The sequence below is a fragment of the Oncorhynchus mykiss genome, chromosome 8 (genome assembly GCF_013265735.2).
Source record: "Oncorhynchus mykiss isolate Arlee chromosome 8, USDA_OmykA_1.1, whole genome shotgun sequence".
In the NCBI taxonomy this organism is placed as follows: Eukaryota; Metazoa; Chordata; class Actinopteri; order Salmoniformes; family Salmonidae; genus Oncorhynchus; species Oncorhynchus mykiss.
In genome coordinates, this window is record NC_048572.1 from 44,044,485 (window position 1) to 44,069,762 (window position 25,278).

General features: G+C 39.6%; 1 protein-coding gene across 2 annotated transcripts in view; it reads left to right on the forward strand.

Moving 5' to 3' along the window:
• Positions 1-22,608, forward strand: part of kcnq3 (potassium voltage-gated channel, KQT-like subfamily, member 3) — a 153,974-nt gene extending 131,366 nt beyond the window's left edge. The window contains exons 9-16 of one of the 2 annotated variants that reach the window (XM_021612598.2): positions 1,140-1,234; positions 2,069-2,095; positions 5,711-5,913; positions 6,230-6,344; positions 11,661-11,792; positions 13,927-14,028; positions 14,168-14,255; positions 19,842-22,608. In XM_021612598.2, coding sequence (XP_021468273.1) covers positions 1,140-1,234; positions 2,069-2,095; positions 5,711-5,913; positions 6,230-6,344; positions 11,661-11,792; positions 13,927-14,028; positions 14,168-14,255; positions 19,842-20,642 — 1,563 coding nt within the window. In that variant the 3' untranslated portion in view covers positions 20,643-22,608. The remainder of the gene's footprint in view (positions 1-1,139; positions 1,235-2,068; positions 2,096-5,710; positions 5,914-6,229; positions 6,345-11,660; positions 11,793-13,926; positions 14,029-14,167; positions 14,256-19,841) is intronic. The other variant, XM_021612599.2, reaches the window with a different exon arrangement.
• Positions 22,609-25,278: the final 2,670 nt, after the last annotated feature.

The following is a 25,278-nucleotide window of genomic DNA, read 5'->3' on the forward strand; positions in this document are numbered from 1 at the left end:
AACGCATCACCGGGGGCAAACTACCTGCCCTCCAGGACACCTACACCACCCGATGTCACAGGAAGGCCATAAAGATCATCAAGGACATCAACCACCCGAGCCACTGCCTGTTCACCCCGCTATCATCCAGAAGGCGAGGTCAGTACAGGTGCATCAAAGCTGGGACCGAGAGACTGAAAAACAGCTTCTATCTCAAGGCCATCAGACTGTTAAACAGCCACCACTAACACTGAGTGGCTGCTGCCAACACACTGACACTGACTCAACTCCAGCCACTTTAATAATGGGAATTGATGGGAAATGATGTAAATATATCACTAGCCACTTTAAACAATGCTACCTTATATAAATGTTACTTACCCTACATTATTCATCTCATATGCATACGTATATACTGTACTCTATATCATCGACGGTATCCTTATGTAATACATGTATCACTAGCCACTTTATACTATACTATGCCACTTTGTTTACATACTCATCTCATTTGTACATACTGTACCCGATACCATCTACTGTATCTTGCCTATGCTGCTCTGTACCATCACTCATTCATATATCCTTATGTACATATTCTTTATCCCCTTACACTGTGTACAAGACAGTAGTTTTGGAATTGTTAGTTAGATTACTTGTTATTACTGCATTGTCGGAACTAGAAGCACAAGCATTTCGCTACACTCGCATTAACATCTGCTAACCATGTGTATGTGACAAATAAAATTTGATTTGATTTGATTTGATTTAGTTAGGTTAAATTAAAAAAATAACAAAATATACAGTACCAGCCAAAAGTTTGGATACCTACTCATTCAAGGGTTTTTCTTAAGGCAAAGGGTGGCTAATTTGAAGAATCTAAAATCTAAAATATATTTTCTTTGTTTTACACTTTTTTGGTTCCCACATGATTCCATATGTGAGTTCTACAATGTAGAAAATAGTACAAATACAGAAAACCTCTGGAATGAGTAGGTGTGTGTCAACTTTGACTGGTACTGTATATTAGACATACAGTGATTTAAAAATACAATAAAAAAACAGCATGGAGTTTAATTGGCAACTGGTACACACAAACATGGAAAAAACTGTAAGATGACTTTCCTTACAAAAAGTGTATTGTTTTCTTTCTTGTGCAGTCTGCCTGGCGATACTATGCCACCAATCCAATCAGAGAGGACCTCATTTCTACATGGAGATTCTACGAAACGGTCATCTCATTACCCTGTTTCAGGCAAGTACTTGCGTACATTTATGAAACATATGTAGGATCTTAATTTGAGCCAGTTTGCAACAGCAGGAAAATAATCCTGCAGCAACAGTACATTTGCATTTTTATGTGAATTTTTGGAGGGGTTGATACATTTTGAAAATCAAGTTTGGCATTTCAAAGTGGAAATTACAAACCTTAAACCTCAAATACACTACAAGTTTGACATTTCCTGCATACAGTTCTCCTGTAACAGGGGGATCAAATGAAGATCCTACATATGCATGTGAAACTCTCACCATTTCTCTATCACATGCTACAATGTGTTTTTGTTTGATCAAGTGTTGCATTCATGTTGTCAACCCAACATGTACAGTGTGAGTTTCTTCATGATTTATCAATTCATTTGTGCATTTGTATCCTCACCATATGATTTGTTCAACTTGATTTGTTTTGTTTTTTAGTTTGCATGATTTACATTACCCTGAGTTGGAGACATTGGTTTCCATGGAAAACTGGATTCCTGCAACCAAACAGGATAACAATCTGTGAGGTAACACAGATATCATTTGGTCCTATTTTAACTGTCTATTCCCTCACTGATTTTTTTTCTTGGTCAAAATATACATTAAGTGAAATGTCTGTTATAGGACTTTATATAATATTGTCATTAGAAATAACAGTTGTCGTAATAGCTAATTGATGACTGAATAAGCATCTAATCTCATGTTAACTGCCTCATAGAGCCTAACGGCATTATTAATATAGTTGTATTGCTAAGACTCTACCTTAGCTTCCTCTTGTAACGTGATCCTATATGATCTGAAATGTAAACATATTTTCTTTCTGTGTCCAAAGGAAGGATAATTTGGAGGGCATAGCAAGGTAGGTCACCAATGACTGATCTCTTATACTGATAGATCATGTATAGTCACGAACATGGAAAGTCACTAGTATAACAATCTCTCATGGCATTTTCAGACTAAAGTGTTTCCCAAATACCCCTTCTTCAAATAACTTCCTCGATTAATTCACAACTCATATCGATCTGCCAACTCAGTAGTGGCTAATGGCCATAATAAATATGTGTTCTATGACTTTCTCTCATACACATCTTCTTCTTTAATGAAGAAACCTCTCAAATTAGACACATTTATTTTTAGAAATCTATTAGCTAGTCCATTAGTTACTTTTCAATTATAATGACTGTTAGATCATTAGGAGAGTGGGATAATTATGTGAGGTCTTGACATTCGTACATTTTATTTTTATTGCACCATAGGACATTAATACAGGGCTTGGGCTGTTACGATGACTGTATTACCGCAACACCAGCGGTCACGAGTAATGACGGTTTAGTCACGGTAATTAGGCTTCTCCAAGCTCTGATGCTGCTGATGGTCATTAGTAGCCTTCCCAACTTGCTAACTGCCTGGTACTCAGCACTCTATTGTCCCTCTAATCACTCTTACATCAATGCAAATGTCATCTAAAATCGAATCAAATACTTCAAGAGATCATGTTGCGCAACATTTCTATAGGCTATGCAATTGCGTGAGAAAAGGGTTTTGATGGCCTCTATTAAAAAGAGGAGGAACCCATCAGCTTTCTATAGGCTAGGCCTACAATATTTATTTCTCAACTTTCCTAATATTAAGTATATTGCTTCTCTTTACAACAGGAGTATAGCCTACCTGGCTGGCATGAAAATGTACCAATACATGACATGTATTTTTTCCCCCTACCCATGTTTCAAGACCGATACATGATAATGGTCCATTCTAAATCTAAACAAATTTCGCACATATATTATTTAGTATATGTAAAGACAAGATTAAATCAAGAATAGTCTGATGGGTGACAATATTAGCTTATCACTTAAGAATGATATATCTATATATATGATGTATATAAGAATAAATCAAGTAGGCCTAGCCTATAGAAAGCTAATGGGAACTTCTTTTTAATAGAGACCATCACTGTTTTCTTGCGCAATTGCATAGCCTATAGAAATGTGGTGCAACATGAGCTCATGGTCTCTCATGAAGTCTTTGATTACATTTTTGAATACATTTGCATTAGTGTCAGAGTGATTAGAGGTACAAAAGTGCTGAGTACCAGGCAGTTAGCAAGTTTGGAAGGCTACTAAAACCATCAGCAGCATCAGAGCTTGGAGAAGCCTAATTGCTGTGACTAAAATGTCATTACTCACATGGAATTTGACTGCCTTCATGACTCGTGACCGCCGGTGTGGCGATAATATCGTCACCGCAACAGCCCTAGCCATAAGTCAGTAGTGTCCCCTGTCAATGATTTTGGAGGACAGGATAATTACGATTTAAATGGTTGTACTGTACAGATCCGTCTACACCTGTAAGAGATCAAGACAATGCGTGCCTGAATACCTACAGAGGTGGTCAGGAAGATCTGATCACAATGTGTCTTTTAAAGATTTTTGGGTCTACACATTGTATTAAAATGTGAAAATGATTAGACTGATATTCTTCCAAATAATATGATGTATTTATTTTAAGACAATTAATGATGGCATAAGTCAATGGTGCTACCTGTCAATGATTTTAGAAGCTATTATAAGGATTATTTAAGTGGTTTGACCATCCAGATCTGTTTACACTTGATTAATATCCAGACACAATGCCTACCTTTGGAGGTGGTCAGGGAGATCGGCCGTGATTGGGAGTCCCATAGGACGGCTCACAATTGGCCCAGCGTCGTCCGGGTTTGGCCAGGGTAGGCCATTAATGTAAATAAGAATTTGTTCTTAACTGACTTGCCTAGTTAAATAAGGGTTAAAAAATAATAATAATAAAAAAAATAAGAATTGTCTAACCTGTCTAAAAATGCAGACCAGATCAAGACAAAGTGTGCATGTTAGCACCAGTTATAAACAGGGCTTAAAAATTTGAACACAATCAGAATGTGGTCAAGATCAGTTTAAAGGTGCATGTTCGAACAAGGTATAATCGGTCCCAGGTTGACGTTCACTGTAGCATGTCCTATGCCAGTGTTTATCAACTCCTTGAGTGTTTTAGCCCCACATGATCATCAATCAAGGCCTTGATGATTAGTTGAGAAGTTGAATCCGGTTTACTTGCGTTGTGTGGGGTTACTTGAGGAGGAGAGTTGAAATACATTGTCCTTGGAAAGACAAGAAGGCCCAAGGCCCTCTTATGTTCCTACTGTACTACCACCTTTCAAAAGTCCTTTTCATTCATGGATATTCACTACCCTACAATTAATGGGATGTTATTTTGACAACAACCACTTCATTTCTATTTTTTTCTTATTTTTTCCCCTTTTTTCCCACCCTTTTTCTCCCCAATTTCGTGGTATCCAATTGTTAGTAGCTACTATCTTGTCTCATCGCTACAACTCCCGTACGGGCTCCGGGGAGACAAAGGTTGAAAGTCATGCGTCCTCCGATACACAACCCAACCAAGCCGCACTGCTTCTTAACACAGCGCCATCCAACCCGGAAGCCAGCCGGCCAAGCCCTCCCTAACCTGGACGACGCTATGCCAATTGTGCGTCGCCCCACGGACCTCCCGGTCGCGGCCGGTTACGACAGAGCCTGGGCGCGAACCCAGAGTCTCTGAACAACCACTTTTCTAAACATTGGCTATATCCCAATTACCTCTGCTTCCTCCCACATTGTGCACTTGTTCACTTCAAAGGAAATTACTGCTATAAAAAAATATGGTAGAAATTCACTGTATCCCAGGCCTCCACCAATCCAATGCTTTTAGATTTTTTTGTTGTCCCGATAGGCACTCATTACAAGACTAGAAGAGGATACGTTCTGCTCCAATGCCCTGGCTTGCCGCCCCCCGCGTTACAAATCCATGTTCACCACTCAGGATTGCCCCTAAATGTTCCTTGGCAGCCACCCCAAAGGCCAGCCCTGGCACCTCTGCCAAGTCTGAGACAGGGAGGGGGAGAGAGACAGACAAGAGAGTGAGGGGAAGAGAGAGATGGAGGAGAGATAGTGTTCCCATGTCATTTAAAAGATCAGGTGGATATCAAATCAGTTTTCGGTCATATGAGAAACAAAAGTGCCCCGATCCACAACTAACGGGCAATAAGCAAAAAGGAGAGGTGATCTCTTGTTTCTTACTGGCCCGTTCAATGTGTTTCTCCTACTGCAGTCTTTGAGTCTTCGTTCATACCTCAGTACTGAAGCACTGTTACGTTTAGGCAGCAGACTGTGAATCCGTCCCCAGTCCAAGGCAGACAGCCCTAACAAAATAGAAACCAAATTATTGGGTTGTCTGTCTAGGCAGTGGTATCATCATGCGTGTCCACAAAGAAGATCCTGAATTTACTTCTATTTTGGAGAAATTGATTCACAGTAGCTGATTGCCTGCCTTGTTTAAGTGTTTATTACCATATTGTCATTACTGTTATTATCATCTATGTAATTTAATAAATTCAAGTCACTCATAGGAAAAATACTTTCCTCTCCCCTCTCTCTCGTCTCAGTCAAAAGCTGAGTTTGCTGGAGCGTTGTCGCATGCCTAATTCGCGACAGTCGACAGTAGTGAGGGGCAGGGTGCTGATGCCGGGGAACCCGGACATTGAAGAGAGTCCTTCCAAGGAACCCAAACCCGGCGGCTTCAGTAACCGGGAGCGGTTTCGCACAGCCTTCCGGATGAAGGCCTACACCATGCGTCAGAGCTCTGATGGTATAACAAATTCAGCCAATTCCAATCTACATTTCCTCAATTATAATTTAAGTTTACTTCCTGAATTGAAATTAAATTGACACCAACCCTGCTGCCTATCAACACAACTGTGACCATCTGAAGTAATTCAGTAAAATCATCTGTTGTTGCAGTATATGGTAATCTGGCGTTATGATCTATTTTGTTTTACCCAAGGAACTGGGTAAGGTATGACATAGGCTTATAGAAGATTTGTGAAACATCTATGTAGTGCTTATGAAGAGTTTATATATTCTATATAAAGCCTTTATAACATGTAGTTTGTAAGTAGGGACAGTCTTTGTTCCCACAGATGCTGGAGCCCTGCAGGACCCCGAGGAGCGGGGCTTTCCTGCAGACATCCTCCTGGAGGAGATGATCCCCACGCTAAAGCTGGTCATCAGGGCAGTCAGGTAATAGAAGTTTAAAGGGGAAGTTCCGTATTCAACAATTTAATGTTAGATGGTTCGACACCCTGAAAGAAATCTTTGGCCAGTAGAAACTGTAATCCATGATTATTAACAGCCACTACAACTTGAGCTATGTTTAGCCACAGCTAGCTAAAAATCTATGGAAGAGATTGAACTTACATGCATATTACATACTTTAAATCCAACCACTTGGCTCTCTATGAACGGAGGAATGGGACCTGAGAATTTTAACCTCTTTTATATTCATAGACAGAGCTAGGGATACAAGGACTGAATTCATGAGATCATCATGAGTTTGTTTTAAACCTGGCCTTATTGTGGTACCTCTACATTCCAGCTCGGTTATAACTGGGTAATCAGATGGTAATAACTATGTATTTACTAGGTAATTAGTTAGTAATTACCATTAGTAGTTACCATGTTGTTTCTTCCCCAATCCTTTCCTGACATCCCAGCCAGCACATGGTTGTTACCTGGAAACAGTGACTGTAGTGTGTATGTAATAACTGCATCTGTGCTGGAAAGTGCCTCATAACCTGTTTCTCTTTAGTTTTAACGTTATATCCCTTCCCCATAACAAACATGACAGTGACATGTGCTTGTAAAGTGTAAAATTATTAACTTTTTTTTTTTTACCAATCACAAGAGCTTAACCGCACGGGATGCCCTAATGGACATGCCACCACTGGTCTGTTTCCTTCCACACCATTATCTGTGGGTGAATAGGGTGGAATGGCAAGTTCTGTTGGGTTTCATTTTTTTTAAAGTGAGAGTGTGCGCCATAAAACTATGGGAAAGGTGTTGAATTCAAGTCACTAGAAACTGAATTGCTCCAGAAACTGGATCGCTTTCCAAATTACTCAGATCAATAGAGCTAGAGAGACCATATTTTATGACCAACAACGTATATACAGTTGAAGTTGGAAGTTTACATACACCTTAGCCAAATACATTTAAACTCAGATTTTCACAATTCCTGACATTTAATCCTAGTAAAAATGTCCTGTTTTAAGTCAGTTAGGATCACCACTTTATTTTAAGAATGTGAAATGTCAGAATAATAGTAGAGAGAATGATTTATTTCAGCTTTTATTTCTTTCATCACATTCACAGTGGGCAGAAGTTTACATACACTCAATTAGTATTTGGTCGCATTGCCTTTAAATTGTTTAACTTGGGTCAAAAGTTTCGGGTAGCCTTCCACAAGCTTCCCACAACAAGTTGGGTGAATTTTGGCCCATTCTTCCTGACAGAGCTGGTGTAACTGAGTCAGGTTTGGAGGCCTCCAGTTCTGCCCTCACGTTTTCTATAGGATTTGAGGTCAGGGCTTTGTGATGGCCAGTCCAATACCTTGACTTTGTTGTCCTTAAGCAATTTTGCCACAACTTTGGTAGTATGCTTGGGGTCATTGTCCATTTGGAAGACCCATTTGCGACCAAGCTTTAACTTCCTGATGTCTTCCTGATGTCTTGAGATGTTCAATATATCCACATAATTTCCTGACTCATGATGCCATCTATTTTGTGAAGTGCACCAGTCCCTCCTGCAGCAAAGCAAACCCATAACATGATGCTGCCACCCCCGTGCTTCACGGTTGGGATGGTGTTCTTCGGCTTGCAAGCCTCCCCCATTTTCCTCCAAACATAACAATGGTCATTATTGTCAAACAGTCCTATTTTTGTTTCATCAGACCAGAGGACATTTCTCGAAAAAGTACAATCTTTGTCCACATGTGAGGTTGCAAACCGTAGTCTGGCTTTTTTTATGCTGGTTTTGAAGAAGTGGCTTCTTCCTTGCTGAGAGGCCTTTCAGGTTATGTTGATATAGGACTCATTTTACTGTGGATATAGATAATTTTGTACCCGTTTCCTCCAGCATCTTCACAAGGTCCTTTGCTGTTGTTCTGGGATTGATTTGCACTTTTCGCACCAAAGTATGTTAATCTCTAGGAGACAGAACGCGTCTCTGTCCTGAGTGGTATGATGGCTACGTGGTCCCATGGAGTTTATACTTCCATACTATTGTTTGTACAGATGAACGTGGTACCTTCAGGCATTTGGAAATTTCTCACAAGGATGAACCAGACTTGTGGAGGTCTACAACTTTGGTCTTGGCTGATTTCTTTCGATTTTCCTATGATGTCAAGCAAAGTGGCACTGAGTTTGAAGGTACAGTCATTGCCAAAAGTTTTGAGAATGACACAAATATTAATTTTCACAAAGTTTGCTGTTTCAGTGTCTTTAGATATTTTTGTCAGATGTTACTATGGAACACTGAAGTATAATTACAAGCATTTCATAAGTGTCAAAGGCTTTTATTGACAATTACATTAAGTTGATGCAGAGAGTCAATATTTGCAGTGTTGAGCTTTCTTTTTCAAGACCTCTGCAATCCGCCCTGGCCTGCTGTCAAATTACTTCTGGGCCACATCCTGACTGATGGCAGGCCATTCTTGCATAATCAGTGCTTGGAGTTTGTCAGAATTTGTGGGGTTTTGTTTGTTTGTTTTGTTTGAGGATTGACCACAAGTTCTCAATTGGATTAAGGTCTGGGGAGTTTCCAGGCCATGGACCCAAAATATCAATGTTTTGTTCCCCGAGCCACATAGTTATCACTTTTGCCTTATGGCAAGGTGCTCCATCATGCTGGTGTTCGTCACCAAATTGTTCCTGGATGGTTGGGAGAAGTTGCTCTCGGAGGATGTGTTGGTACCATTCTTTATTCATGGCTGTGTTCTTAGGCAAAATTGTGAGTGAGCCCACTCCCTTGGCTGAGAAGCAACCCCACACATGAATGGTCTCAGGATGCTTTACTGTTGGCATGACAAAGGACTGATGGTAGCGCTCACCTTGTCTTCTCTGGACAAGCTTTTTTCCGGATGCCCCAAACAATCGGAAAGGGGATTCATCAGAGAATATGACTTTACCCCAGTCCTCAGCAGTCCAATCCCTGTACCTTTTACAGATAATCAGTCTGTCCCTGATGTTTTTCCTGGAGAGAAATGGCTTCTTTGCTGCCCTTCTTGACACCAGGCCATCCTCTAAAAGTCTTTGCCTCACTGTGCGTGCAGATGCACTCACACCTGCATGCTGCCATTCCTGAGCAAGCTCTGTAGTGGTGGTGCCCCGATCCCGCAGCTGAATCAACTTTAGGAGACGTTCCTGGTGCTTGCTGGACTTTCTTGGGAGTCCTGAAGCCTTCTTCACAACAATTGAACTGCTCTCCTTGAAGTACTTGATGATCCGATAAATGGTTGATTTAGGTGCAATCTTACTGGCAGTAATATCCTTGCCTGTGAAGCCCTTTTTGTGCAAAGCAATGATGACGGCACGTGTTTCCTTGCAGGTAACCATGTTGACCGAGGAAGAACAATGATTCCAAGCATCACCCTCCTTTTGAAGCTTCCAGTCTGTTATTTAAACTCAATCAGCATGACAGAGTGATCTCCAGCCTTGTCCTCGTCAACACTCACTGAACCTGTGTTAATGAGAGAATCACTGGCATGATGTCAGCTGGTCCTTTTGTGGCAGGGCTCAAATGCAGTGGAAATGTTTTTTGGGGATTCAGTTCATTTGCATGGCAAAGAGGGACTTTGCAATTAATTGCAATTCATCTAATCACTCTTCATAACATTCTGGATTATATGCAAATTGCCATCATACAAACTGAGGCAGCAGACTTTGTGAAAATTAATATTTGTGTCATTCCCAAAACTTTTGGCCACGACTGTAGGCCTTGAAATACATCCACAGGTACAACTCCGATTGACTCAAATGATGTCAATTAGCCTATCAGAAGCTTCTAAAGCCATGACTTCATTTTCTGGAATTTTCCAAGCTGTTTAAAGGCGCAGTCTTCAACTTAGTGTATGTATTGTGATACAGTGAATTATAAGTGAAATAATCTGTAGTTAAACAATTGTTGGAAAATGACTTGTGTCATGCACAAAGTAGATGTCCTAAACTATAGTGTATTAACAAGACATTTGTGGAGTGGTTGAAAAATGAGTTTTAATGACTCCAACCTAAGTGTATGTAAACTTCCGACTTCAACTGTGTGTCCACTACCATTAGCATCTGTCATTTAATTTCTAGGGTCATTGAGTTTAAATTAAATTGACCAAGAACAGAACTACCTCAGCAATACTTTTGTACCTGCCGGCAGGGCGGGATTAACACAGCCTTGGATCTGAAATAACTGCTGGCGAGAAGTGCACCATTTTCAATGACTATTAATGCTTAGCCCAACCAATCAGCTGCGCTCCAGCTGTCCTTGTCATGCGCGCTCCTCGTGTCTTGATAGAATAAATGTCTTAATTCTCTTCACAAACAGCAAACTCATCATTCTTATCACATGTCCATGTCTTGACATAAGGTAATTGACCTCTCGATAAAAGCTTATGTGAGATGATCCATCAAGTCAATTGATTAAGGTATAATTCGAATGTCATATATAATTTTCAAACATTCAGTTACTTGTTGATATTTTGCTAACATTATAAAAGGAATATGAACTAGATGAGACAATGGACTGTGCTTAATAGTTTATTTTATTTTATTCCAGATTATCATGTTACTTTCATCCCACCCATCTCTCCTGTAACTTCTCCTAGGCTAAAATTCCAACTAGCATGATACTTGAAACCTATGCTGTCATTTAGTCACTAGTTGAGATGTTTGGAACCTTAAACAACTAAACACAACTCTACAACCGAAAAACACTTCCGGGTTTATTTCTCTCAAAATCACTTTTTGTTGATAACTCAGCAAAACATGGTCTGATTGGGCTGTCTTTTTGCAAGGAGGTCGTCCTCCACATTAGGAACGTGCTGACTTCATTATTTCATTTTAGCTTCTGTTTTATCTGAGAAAATGGGCGTTACTTTCACCCATGTTACTTTTGTCCCGGCTCTCTACTACAAAGCAGGTTAGAATGAGTTTTTTTCAAACACAAAGCTACTGCACTAACTAGGTTGTGTTCTTTATTGTGGTTTTTGAGGCCTGCCTTTGATTTTGATTGACAGGTGTCCTTATAAAATATTGTTAACCATTTCACATGTTCTGATTGGACTAAGTTAATTATTTGTTTTCCTCACAATTTATCTGGTTCTAATTGCCTTAAACATTTGAGGAGGTAATTCACTTCATCCAGTTTGTATGGTATTTATGGTACCTTTTTACTTGTTCTGATTTGTCAAAAGACAAGCTGCACCTAACCCAATTTTGGACGCTGTCTCACAGGATGAATGAAGTTCCCTCTGGGAAAAATTAAGTAATTCAGTTATACTCTATTCTACAGGATCATGAAGTTCCTCTTGAACAAGAAGAAGTTTAAGGAGACATTGAGACCTTATGATGTCAAGGATGTGATCGAGCAGTACTCTGCCGGCCACCTAGACATGCTCTGTAGAATCAAATACCTCCAGACAAGGTAAGCAGAGTTGGGGTTACATTTTGAGTTGACTGAAATGAACCGAGTCGACATTGAACAGCACCGTAAATTGTATTGCCCAAAGCATTTGATTTACAGTGCCTAGTGAAAGTCTAGACACCCCTTGCACATACTTCACAGTTTGCTGTTTTAAATTTAAATCTAAAAGACACAACAGAATGGCTTTCCAAAAGGTGTTGAGTGTTCCTGAATGGTCCTGAATGGTCTCAGTCCTGAATTAAATCTGCTTTAAAATGAGAAACAAGGTTTGAATATTGCTGTCCATCAATGACTCAAAAACAATGGGTATATGTTACCCTAAGAGTTGTTCAAAGTTAGAATCTTATTCAAAGTGATATAATGGCGCCAGAGGGGATGGCTGCCGTTTTACGGGCTCCTAACCAACTGTGCTATTTTGTTAGTTTTTTTGTATTGTTTGTAACTTATTTTGTACATATCACATCAAATTGTATTGGTCACATGCACGTGTTTAGCAGATGTTATCGCAGGTGTAGCGAAATGCTTGTGTTTCTAGCTCTGACAGTGCAGTAATATCTAACAAGTAATATCTAAAGGTTTCACAACGTATACCCAATACACACAAATCTAAGTAAAGTAATGTAATCAAGAATATATAAATACATGGAGGAGCAATGTCAGAGCGGCATAAACTAAGATACAATAGAATAGAATACAGTATATACATATGAAATGAGTAATGCAAAATATGTAAACATTATTAAAGTGACTAGTGTTTAATTTATTAAAGTGGCCAGTGATTTCAAGTCTATGTATATAGGCAGCAGCCTCTAATGTGCTAGTGATGATGAACAGCTGTCTATCCTGTCTCCCTGTAAAGCTGTCTTAGGCGTCTCACAGTCCGTACATTGCAATTTATTGCCCTGGCCACATCTGCAGTCCTCATGCCTCCTTGCAGCATGCCTAAGGCACGTTCACGCAGATAAGCAGGGACCCTGGGCATATTTCTTTTGGTGTTTTTCAGAGTCAGTGGAAAGGCCTCTTTAGTGTGCTAAGTTTTCATAACTGTGACCTTAATTGTCTACCGTCTGTAAGCTGTTAGTGTCTTAACGACCATTCCACAGGTGCATGTTCATTAATTGTTTATAGTTCATTGAACACGCATGGGAAACAGTGTTTAAACCCTTTACAATGAAGATCTGTGAAGTTATTTTGGAGTTTTACGAATTATCTTTGAAAGACAGGGTCCTGAAAAAGGGCAGTTTCTTTTTTTTGCTGAGTTTATGTTACTCGTTATATTAAACCTACCACCTGCACCTGCTTCTCGACTCCCAGCATCTACATTACAGGAAAGCCCAAAAAATTGTCAAAGACTCCAGTCACCCAAGTCATAGACTGTTCTCTCTGCTACCTCACGGCAAGCAGTACCGGAGCTCCAAGTCTAGGACCAAAAGGCTCCTTAGCAGCTTCTACCCCCAAGCCATAAGACTGCTGAACAATTAATCAAATGGCCACCCGGACTTTTGTTTTTTCCACTGCTGCTACTTGCTGTTTCATATATATATATTTTTTTACTTTAGTTTATTTAGTAAATATTTCCTTAACTCTATTTCTTGAACTGCATTGTTGGCTTGTAACTAAGCATTTCACAGTAAGGTCTACACCCGTTGTGTACGGCGCATTTGACAAATTTCAATTTGATGTTTATAATGTTCATGAGATCCAAGGTGGTGAAAGTTTACATGCTTTAAGTAAACAGGGCACCAATTCAGTGCATGCTGTGTAATTGTGAGATGCTGTGGTCTGTTTTTCTTCAATTGCATTTTAATCCAGACAAAATAGCAAATTAATAAAAATTATTTCACAATTCCTAGTCAATATTTAGACAATATTTATAATTCAAGAACTGCATTTCAATTAATTATCTGACTTGTATCCAAAGGCGAGGCCTCTCAACCTCAGGCATATACATCTAAACTGACTTTCCGCCATGAACTTCTATGTAAAAAAGGGAAGTTTAACTAATCCTTTCGTTGCACTTAGCATTTGTGCTATTTATGCGGAGAACATTTGAGCCCATGATTCTTTGTGTTGAAACCATATCACAATATCTGTTCATACTAATGTTATCTGTTCTTGTTTTTTTTCTTTTCAGAATAGACATGATCCTCGCCCCTGGTGCCCCTCTGACCCCGAAACATAAGAAGAGTCAAAACAAACAGAACCCATTTGCCTTTCCAACTCAACAGTCACCAAGGTCTGACTGCAAAGTCATTTTCTGTCAAAACATTGCCCCACCGTCATACAAGCTTGCATTATTTATACTAATGTGTGGTGCTTGCGTCTTGTACTGCATTGCTCTGATCAAACTGTATTAATCCCTAAATGTGTTGCAGGCATGAGTCCTATCTAGCCAAAGCATCCATTCCAGATGCTGACCAAGACCAAAGCATGATGGGTAGATTTGTCAGAGTGGAGAGACAGGTACAGAAAATGCCTTATCAGTCCATGTTCCATCCTTTTTCTCTAGTTGTGCTCCTGAGACCTATGTCTGTTTTTCAGATGTGCCCAGCACAATACAACACATATACATATTATATCAAAAATATGCATACGCATTTTTTTTAAAACACTGTCATGGGAAACACAAGTAAAACATCATAAATCACCTGCAAAAACAGTTACATTCCTCCACAAATAAGTCCCCAATCAATACTCTAAACTGCCCGAACGGCACCAGAACGTTGATTAAATGTATTTAGAGTATTGTTCTAGCAATACGGGACTTTAAACTAAAAGCAGATTTACCTAGCTCGGTGGAGACCCTAGGAACCTCAAGAGTTAACCAATTATGTGAACAGGTTAGGCAACTCAGGTGTCTATACTTCAACAGCACAGTTAGGTAAGACGGAAGTTTATGAAGTAGAACCTTGTAAATAAAAAGGGAGTAATGTAGAGATCTATGGGTTTTTAGTGAAGTCCAGCCAACCTTTTGATGCAGGATGCAGTGATGAGTATCAGAACTGTCACCTGTAATGAAACGAAGTGCACAATGTTAGATGGCATCCAAAGGTTTAAGAGTAGTAGCATCTGCACTTTGATAAATAATATCATCATAATCAGGAACGGATAAAAAGGTTTACTGAATAATCTGCTTCCTACTGCTTAGAGAAAGGCAGGATCTGTTTCTGTATTAGAAGCCAACTTTAAATCTTATCTTCTTAACCAGCTCATCTATATGTTTTTTTAAATGTCAAATCCATATCAATCCAAATGCTTTATATGAGGGAACACTTTCAATTGGAGATCCATCTAATGAGTGAACATGCATTTCATCTGAAACATTCTTGCAATAATTTTAGAACAACATGTAAGGGGATAATACACTCCAAAATCAAAGTTTCTCAGATGTTTTCAGACCTCAAAAGTGGCCTCATGTAACACAATTCCAAATACATTTTTATTTGATTTATTTCACCTTTATTTTAACAGGTAGGCAAGTTGAGAACAAGTTCTCATTTACAATTGCAACCTGGCCAAGATAAAGCAAAGCAGTTCGACACATACAGCGACACAGGTTTACACATGGAGTAAAACAAACATACAGTCAATAATACCGTAGAAAAATAAGTCTATATAAAAAATAAGTCTATATACGATGTGAGCAAATGAGGTGAGATAAGGGAGAAGACATTGATGTTTATGGTTAGGTACATTCGTGCCTAAAAATGTGCTTTTGTTAAATCATCCCCCGTTTGGCGAAGTAGTCTGTGATTCGATGATAAATTAACAGCCACTGCATTGATTATATGCAACGCAGGACAAGCTAGTTAACCTAGTAATATCATCAACCAAATAATATCAGCATCCAAAAATGCCGATTACCGATTGTTATGAAAACTTGAAATCTGCCCCAATTAATCGGTCCACCTCTAGTCCTGTAATAGTTAGTTTGAACTGAAACGCATTCGGTCATTCATAACACATCTTTAAAGACTCTATCTCATGAATCTGTTGTCCTTAAGGGCTACAACAGAAGTCAGTTCTATTTGTGACGCTGATCAAGCTGCAAGTCCTTCCTCTCCCATCTCCTCATTTGGTTATACCCACGTGTGTGACTGTAAGACGATCGGAGGTCGGTGGTGGTAATACACCTTTTATGAAAGTTAGTTGCCAATCGCCATATAAGTCCAAAGAAGAAAAAGTGTGAGCAATGTGAGCAAATGAGGTGAGATAAGGGAGGTAAAGGCAAAAAAGGCCATGGTGGCGAAGTAAATACAAATAGCAAGTAAATAGCAAGTAAAACACTGGAATGGTAAATTTGCAGTGGAAGAATGTGCGAAGTAGAAATAGAAATAATGGGGTGCAAAATAAATACAGTAGGGGAAGAGGGAGTTGTTTGGGATAAATTATAGATGGGCTATGTACAGGTGCAGTAATCTGTGAGCTGCTCTGACAGCTGGTGCTTTAAGCTAGTGAGGGAGATAAGTGTTTCCAGTTTCAGAGATTTTTGTAGTTCGTTCCAGTCATTGGCAGCAGAGAACTGGATGGAGAGGCGGCCAAAGGAGGAATTGGTTTTGGGAGTGACCAGAGAGATATAGCTGCTGGAGCGCGTGCTACGGGTGGGTGCTGCTATGGTGACCAGCGAGCTGAGATAAGGGGGGACTTTACCTAGCAGGGTCTTGTAGATGACCTGGAGCCAGTGGATTTGGCAACGAGTATAAATCCAGGGCCAGCCAACGAGAGCATACAGATCGCAATGGTGGGTAGTATATGGGGCTTTGGTGACAAAACGGATGGCACTGTGATAGACTGCATCCAATTTATTGAGTAGGGTATTGGAGGCTATTTTGTAAATGACATTGCCGAAGTCGAGGATCGGTAGGATGGTCAGTTTTACGAGGGTATGTTTGGCAGCATGAGTGAAGGATGCTTTGTTGCGAAATAGGAAGCCAATTCTAGATTTAACTTTGGATTGGAGATGTTTGATGTGAGTCTGGAAGGAGAGTTTACAGTCTAACCAGACACCTAGGTATTTGTAGTTGTCCACACAAGTCAGAACCGTCCAGAGTAGGGATACTGGACGAGCGGGCAGGTGCAGGCAGCGATCGGTTGAAGAGCATGCATTTGGTTTTAATTGTTTTTAAGAGCAGTTGGAGGCCACGGAAGGAGAGTTGAATGGCATTGAAGCTTGTCTGGAGTGTTGTTAACACAGTGTCCACAGAAGGGCCAGAAGTATACAGAATGGTGTCGTCTGCGTAGAGGTGGATCAGAGAGAGAGACAGAGAGAGACTCAACAGCAGCAAGAGCGACATCATTGATGTATACAGAGAAGAAAGTCGGCCCAAGAATTGAACCCTGTGGCACCCCCGTAGAGACTGCCAGAGGCCCGGACAACAGGCCCTCTGATTTGACATACTGAACTCTATCAGAGAAGTAGTTTGGAATGGAAGGATGGAATGGAAGGAGAAGGTTAGGAAATGTAGATTTTTGGGACATTAGATTGCAGATAGGTAGGGAAATTGAGAGGCAGGTAGACAATAATCCATTTATACTGAACAAAAATCTAAACACAACATTAAACTATTTCAATTTTTTTACTGAGTTATAGTTCATATAAGAATATAAAATCAAATAAAATGTTATTTGTCACATTCCCCGAACACAACAGGTACAACCTTACCGTGAAATGTTTACTTACAAAAACAATGCAGTTTTAAGAAAATAGAGTTAAGAAAATATTTACCGAATAAACTAAAGTTAAAAAATAAAAAAAATAAACAAATGAATACAATAAAATAACAATTGAAATAAATTCATTAGGCCCTAATCTATGTATTTTACATGATTGTCAGGGACGCAGCCATAGGTGGACCTGGGAGGGCATAGGCCCATCCCCTGGGGAGCCAGACTCACTCACTAGGGAGCCAGGCCCAGCCAATCAAAATGAGTTTTACCCCGCAAAATGGCTTTATTGCAAACCAAAATACTCCTCAGTTTCATCAGCTGTCCGGGTGGCTGGTCTTAACCATCTGGACAGCTGATGAAACTGATGGTAGAGAAATAGAGAAAATAATATTAAATTATCTGGCAACAGCACTGGTGGACATTCCTGCAGTCGGCATGCCAATTGTACACTTTCTCAAAACTTGAGACATCTGTGGCATGTGACAAAACTGCACATTTTAGTGGCCTTTTGTCCTCAGCACAAGGTTCTTGATATGCCACACCTGTCAGGTGGATGGATTATCTTGGCAAAAGAGAAATGCTAAGGGATGTAAACAAATTTGTGCACACAATGAGATAAATAAGCTTTTTGTGCATATGGAACATTTTGGTGTTCCACATCATTTTGGTGTTCCGCATCCACACCCTTTTGGTGCTATTAGCTAGGTAGATTGTTTTTCATAGAATCCTCTAAGAAGGGTTCTACCAATAAACCTTTCATCTTTGAAGAGTTCTTCCTTGAACCCTCCATGTAGGGTTCCAACGGCCTTATTAGCCTTTAAAATTAAACTCATTTTTACAATCTATAACATATCATAAGGCCTTTCTTTGATGGCCTTTGTTGTACCCTAACACAGTTGTGTGAGGAAACTCCTGGTTTACAGGCCATATCAGGCCTGCAAGTCACATTATGCTGGCGAAGTTATATGTTATTCCTATAATAATCCAGCCTGAGTGAGGATATCCAACATTTGGAACTTTTATTCACCTGCAACCTGCATTCAGAATAACTGCTGGGGGGGTAGAGAGGATTGAGTAATGAGACTACCTAACTCATCTAAACTGAAACAACCATCTCAGTAGCAGGTGCAGTAAGTCCAACTATTAAGAGATTTGATTAGTTTAGAGTATTTATTTATTTATTGTATCATAAGATTAATCAACCACTCAATGTACATGCGAAAACACAGATTTTGAAACAAACAATTCTGGCAATCAATCTACAATAGAGCAATACGATAGTGATGGGCGATTGTTTGAGAGTTTTACTCTGCAAATAGTAAAAATCACACTCAACTCTGGATATTAAAGACATGCTCTGGAACTTTGGTGACTAGTAAAACATTTTTAAACCTCACGCTTTTGGCTGGATGTGTCAATGTGTAGTTCATACATGCGTGATCTATGAGCATGAGCTATCCCTAGTTTAAAAGTGACTGTTTACTGGAAGCTCTACAGCACCATTTTCCCTTAAATTTTCCCTCCACGTGGGCCAGCCTAATAGCAATGCGAGTTCCAGCCAATGAGGTTCAGCCACTTGCCATTTGAGTGACAGCTAGCAAGATGCACACACAGCAGAGCGAAAGAGAAGGCAATGGTACGTGTGATGTAGTATGCAATTTTTGGCTCGTGAGCACTACTTTCAAAACTACTGGCTAAAAAGTATACAAAAGTACCGGAGAATCTCTAACACCAACACTCGGATTATTTTACACCACTGTGTTAAATTCATTTAACTTCTGAATCAACATTAGAAATGTTAGATGGAAAAATCAACACAATGTCAAATTTAGCCAATTTGCTATGTACCATACAACACACTGCTGGTTGACTCATACTCCCGTCAATTCCTCTACTCTCTGCACAATAAAATACTAATTTGAAAGACATAAATCATATCACTTTGTCAGTACTGTATATGTAAAATGATTAAGGGAATACCAGCGGCATGCACAAAAAGTCCCATATAGGTATAGTTTTTAAAACGTTCTCACACCTATCTTAAACATATCAGATTACTCAAACTCCTGATGCTAAGGCACTAATGCTCAGTCACTATTTAAAAGAGAAAACAATATGTATATGTAGAACCCTTCTATATCCTTCCAAAAAATCATCAAAGAAGCCCTTCTTCCAAAAATAGTTATTAGAATGAAAAAGATTTGAGGTAGAACCTGTTGCCCTACAAGTAACCCTCGTCTCCAAGAAAGGGGTCTTCAGATGAAAATGGACCTTTGTAGAACCCTATCCCTCAGTAGAACCCTTTTGGAACTTTTAGGAAAAAAAGAGTGTAGGATTGTAGTAGTTCCAGTATGTAGGTGAGTAACTGTTGTGTGGTCTCAGGTGGAGGACATGGAGAAGAAGCTGGACTTTCTGGTGGACATGCACATCCAGCACACTGAGCACCTTCAGGTGGACTCGGCCGGCGCCGCCCACATGACCACGGAGCCCCTTGACCATGTGACAGGCAACACAGGCTCTGACGGCAAGGAGGGCTGTGGCTACACTGAGATCCGCCGGGTCTTCTTCAACTACACCGAGACATGCCCCCAAATGTCCTACCAGGTGCCTGTGAGCAAAGTGATGCCTTACTACAGCTGCCGCAGGGAGCCCAGTGCTGCAGCTGGAGGGGCGGAAGGAGTTGGGGGAATGGGGCTGCCTGGGGGTGGCTACATCCCTGCTGACCATCAAGTCCCACCTGGCCACCACCTAGCCCCGATCCCTACCTTCACAGAGCGGCCCAATGTACTCCCCATCAGCTCACTCCTGGACACCCAGATGGCTGGACGGGATGGGCATGGGCCACAAAGTCCCTACACGGAGCACCTCACGCTGGGGTTGGGCCGGACCATGGGGCAGAGAGCAGTGACGGACACTTCGCCGCTATCCATGCTTTCTGTGAACCACGAGGAGCTGGAGCGCTCACCCAGCGGGTTCAGTATATCGGGGGAGCGCGAGGATAGGGAGGACCCCACACTGGGGACAGCAGGGGGGTCGGGAAGGTTGCGGGACAGCCGTTACCTGGCAGAGGGGGAGACGGACACAGACACGGAACCCTTCACGCCCAGCGGGGGTGGGGGGCAACTCCCCAAGTCATCCACAGGAGAGGGCTTCCCTGATTCTGTATGGAACACACCGCCCTGAATCGCTCACCATTTTTATTCCTTAATTTTACACCTCCTCACCAACCCTTATTTAGTTTGAGTCAAATCGACAACCTTAAGCCCCTAAGCCCATGCCTCTAAAAGCCAGTCGTCTTTGGGTTAAACGGACATCACTGAACTCAACGCCATGTGCAAGTTCAATCGGCACATGTCAATTATTTTGGGTGAAATCCATGTCTCTACACCCAAGTCAGTTTGGATAGAATTTATCCCCATAGACCCCAATTCAATCCAGATTTAATTGACACTAAAACCTGACTCATTTTGGTTTACACCCTACACTTATTGGCCCAGAGAAAGCCCAGAGAAAGCCACGGTCTCAAGACTACGTACACACACGAAAAGAAAAGACAGCGTTTGTATAGTTAACAGACTTTGTACAGTACAGCGCACGCATCACAACATACATAAAGCTAAGATGAAAAAGTATATAGCATTAATATAAATATATACACCCAAACCTTTATCGCTGCAAAGCAAACCGCACTGCATGTACCGCATGCATTCTTTTTGTCGTAGAGCCTACAATGTTCAGGTTTCAGGAAAAAGAAAACAATTTTGAATGGTACTTATAAATACTGTCATTTTTTGTAATACTTATTTTTTTATATAAATACATTTAATTTTTTTTGCATGGTTTGCATGATGATGCACAATTTACAGACAGTTGACCTGAATATTTTTAACAAAAGTCTCCTGTCTCATTCTTTAGTACTTGCTTACTAATGTATGTGTGAGTTGGGAAAATAATGACAAGCCAGAGACAAAAGACTTCTGCTTCCTTTTTGTCAATAGACAATATAGGGATGCCCCTTCTTCTTTCATGCTGTGCAGTTTTTGAAAGGTTGTTTTAGTTCCTATCAGAAATACATTCAAACATAAAATCAGTCATTAATTCACTACTATCCTTAAATGAGAGAAAACTCTTCCTCTTTGACACACCACAGATTTATTTGGCATACAGTAGTTTTTGCATCTTTAAAAAACTTGTAATGACACATTCAGGACAACTCAAGTAAGTTCTGTGATGAGGCATGGTAAGAACCAATTATTGCATTATAAGTTACAGATCATTTGGCAGATAGGCTTAAAGTGAATTTGCACATGCCACGTCTAGATTAGAATAAACGGTTATCTAGCAAGATTGCATCACAAATTCTGATTCCATAATTTAAAAAAATCATAATAATATTGTATGTACTTAGACTTATGACAAATCACTATATAAATAGTACAATATCTGAAAACAGCTAGAATAATACCATAAATATATAATCTACATAGTATGTAAAATGAGAAAACAGTGACAATATCATTACATTTTCACAGAATGTAATGACAAGTGTAGCATGATGTAGGTCAACTTTAACGATAAGTGAAAAAATAGTGTAATGTCTTATTATATTACTGAGAGCAGATTGGCAAATAAATCACAGTGATGTGAATCACTTGAAGAAATATGAACAAAAGTGAAAAAAATGTCCCCCTCACAAATGTAACATTGAAGTTTTTAGTGTTTTTCCCCAAAAAATTATTTTCTTTTTGGTTTAAAATGGAAAATGTAGTTTCTTTGTAGATGTCAATCCAGTGGGTAAAACTGTTTTCAATTACGTCATTATGCTGTTTTTTATGACGCCCTAGTCCGAGGAAGTTTTGCTAACGTCTTTTTAACAACCAGAAAAGTGTAATCTGGCCAGATAAAAAAAAATTATTGGAATGAAACAAAATGGCATTATCTGGTTGTAATCTGGTTATATGACATCTTCTCGACCAGACATACAGCATCCAGACAGTCTTTAAGACTTGCCAAATTTTAGACTCAAAGGTTTATTTATCTACAGATTGAATAGATAGAACAGATTAAAGACATTAATACAAAATGAAAATGATTGTTAATTTTAAACAAAGTTTTAAGTGAGAAGTAGACATTGGTCTGACGCCGAAAAAGAAAGGAAATTCACATGAGCACCACAATGCCTACTCCATCCATGCTCTACCAAGGTTTTTCAGCTAACAGCTTTGACCTACTACAGTAGCTATGTTGGTCTATTGTACTTCAAACAATGTGTATGCAGTTTGCTTAGGATTCAAACCTTCTCAAACAGCCTACTGTAATTCATAGTCTTAGAATTGGTGCTCCCACTATAAAGTGATTTGTACCACATTCAACTTAAAATATTGGCAGTGCTATTGTAACCTTTAATTTGGCCTCTGCCAAAAGATCAGCCTTAATGCCTCAGGTGATGTGCTTGCATAACTGCAAGGGTTGCTGGTTTAAATCCTGTTCTGCTGGCTGTAGCCCTTTAACACCCTAAGGTCGATGTCTACGTCCCTGCGGAAATCAAATTAGTGTTAATAAAATCCACATAGAAATCTGTCAGTTTGAGTTGGAGATATCTATGTAACACTTCCACATTTGTGGTGAAAGGTGACAGAGCAAGAGCAGTGTTTGTCAGACCATGAAACATCCAGAAAATCAGTCTTCTCACAAAATCGTCTCTAGCGTCTGTCGTGGAAATTTTCTGTATTTACCAAATCATGAGAGCAAACCACACACAAGTCAGAGTTAGTTATCACAAAGTCCATCTTTAATTATATGAGCTCTATCACGACCCTGTGACTCTCAGATCAATTCAGTGTTTATCAATGAATTCTCTGAGAGTCCCTTACACATTGCAACTGAGATCCTTTATAGCAAAGACACACATAGTCAGACAGCATCGGCATAATTCATCGTTCAGCTTTGTCTCCTAAACTATGTTATTTTCTCAAACTTAGAACCATAAACCAATCCTCCATATCAACAGCCATATATCAAATCCATCCTATCTTGACAAGATCACAGAGACACATTGACTGGCACACAGACATTGTGGAGCCAAGAGATACACGCTTGACCTCTCCCCTCTCTCCGGCCCAAGTAACTTAGTCTTGACATAGAACAGATACTGCAACCCCGCCACAGTATTATACAAACACATTCTGATGAGAAGTAACTTACAAACATATGATGAATATAAAACATCTTACCTATGTTACCAACTAATTCTGATTATTCTCCAACATTCCCCTCTCAGGGATATTGTCCCTTCTAAAGAATCAGAATATTAATTACATACTCAATATTTAAAAGGACCTCAATGTCAAATACCTTAGCTTATATGTAAGCTTTCTCCCTTCTGAAACTAAGTTTACAACCTTTATTCTACAAGACCAACTTGCACATGTTTAATAACACAGAATAATCCATTTGAGGAAAATAAAAACATAACATATAAATGCTCCTTAAGTTACATGAGAACCAGTATCTAAACACAGGCCTCCTCACAACATATAGGACAGACATCCCTCTAAGTCCTCATGCTCAGAAATATACTCAGGAATAGAGAATAGGTCAGTGAAATCATTCATATTCCAAATCATAAGTAACAACCCAACTATTTATCCAACCAATATTTAGAATAGCGATTTACGTTCAGTATAATTATCCCATAATTCTACTATTAACTTTTTTAATCATGATTATAATATAGATCAGTATCTCAATGCATTCTTGATCTAAATTACTACAATTTACATGGTGTAGACCTCTTCAATCAACCTGATACCACAAAAGTATAAACACTTTAATGGCACAGTTGACCAACCCCCCCTCTCAGGCACTGAATCTTCTGGCGTCTCTTTCGTTCTTCTTCAGATAGCTTTATACAGTTCAAAGTGGACGGCCCATGATAATGTCCCAATTTCAATGTCTCATCTTTACCACTCATGTCTTGTCCATTCGTCAACCAATATACCAGCATCATAAGAAAATGTTAGAACAGATCTTTCTCCATGATCACTCCAAGTGGACTCTCACAGTATGAGAGAAACATGAAAGAAAAGCAGTTGATAGCTTAGATCTGATACTGTACACCAATTTCTGCCTTGGTTCTTTTCTCTCGGTAGAAGTGGTTTGGAAAGCCTCCTTCAACGCCTTTGTCACTCTTCTTCAGCCAGTTAGATGGGGTACACAGACTATTCGGTCCAATTATCTCTTCCCATGCATTAAGATACAGTCTGATGTCACTTTTCATGATAACCTCGAAAGAACAGATCAGAACAACAGTTTTGTTCAGTTCATTAACTACATGATAAATTATTACTTTTACCAATTATTCTTAATACACATATCTAAACATATTTCACAGAGAATATCAAAACATTCTATTGAAACTATTCTTTCAAATTGGTTTATACTCCCCATCTCACTGTCAACTCCATCGTAGAGCCAAGGATCAAGAAGTTAGACCTCGGGAATAGAACAAAACAAACACAACTATACACTCAACAATACACTCCTTCACATATCACTTAAGTTGTATAACTTCAATTCAAACCCTCAAAAAACTGAATCCTCCCCCATGTTTTACACACCTCTCTCCGTATGAGAGTAATGTAAAACAAAACTGAAAAAAAAATGTAAAACAAAATTTCAACTAACCTAATCAAATTAAAATCACTAAATTGAAAAAAACTCCACAAAGAAAAATTATTTAACCCCTATGGTCATAGGAAAATAGACTTAAAGCAGCATATCCTTAGTTAAAAGCAATGCCCTCTCCCTCTTCACAGTG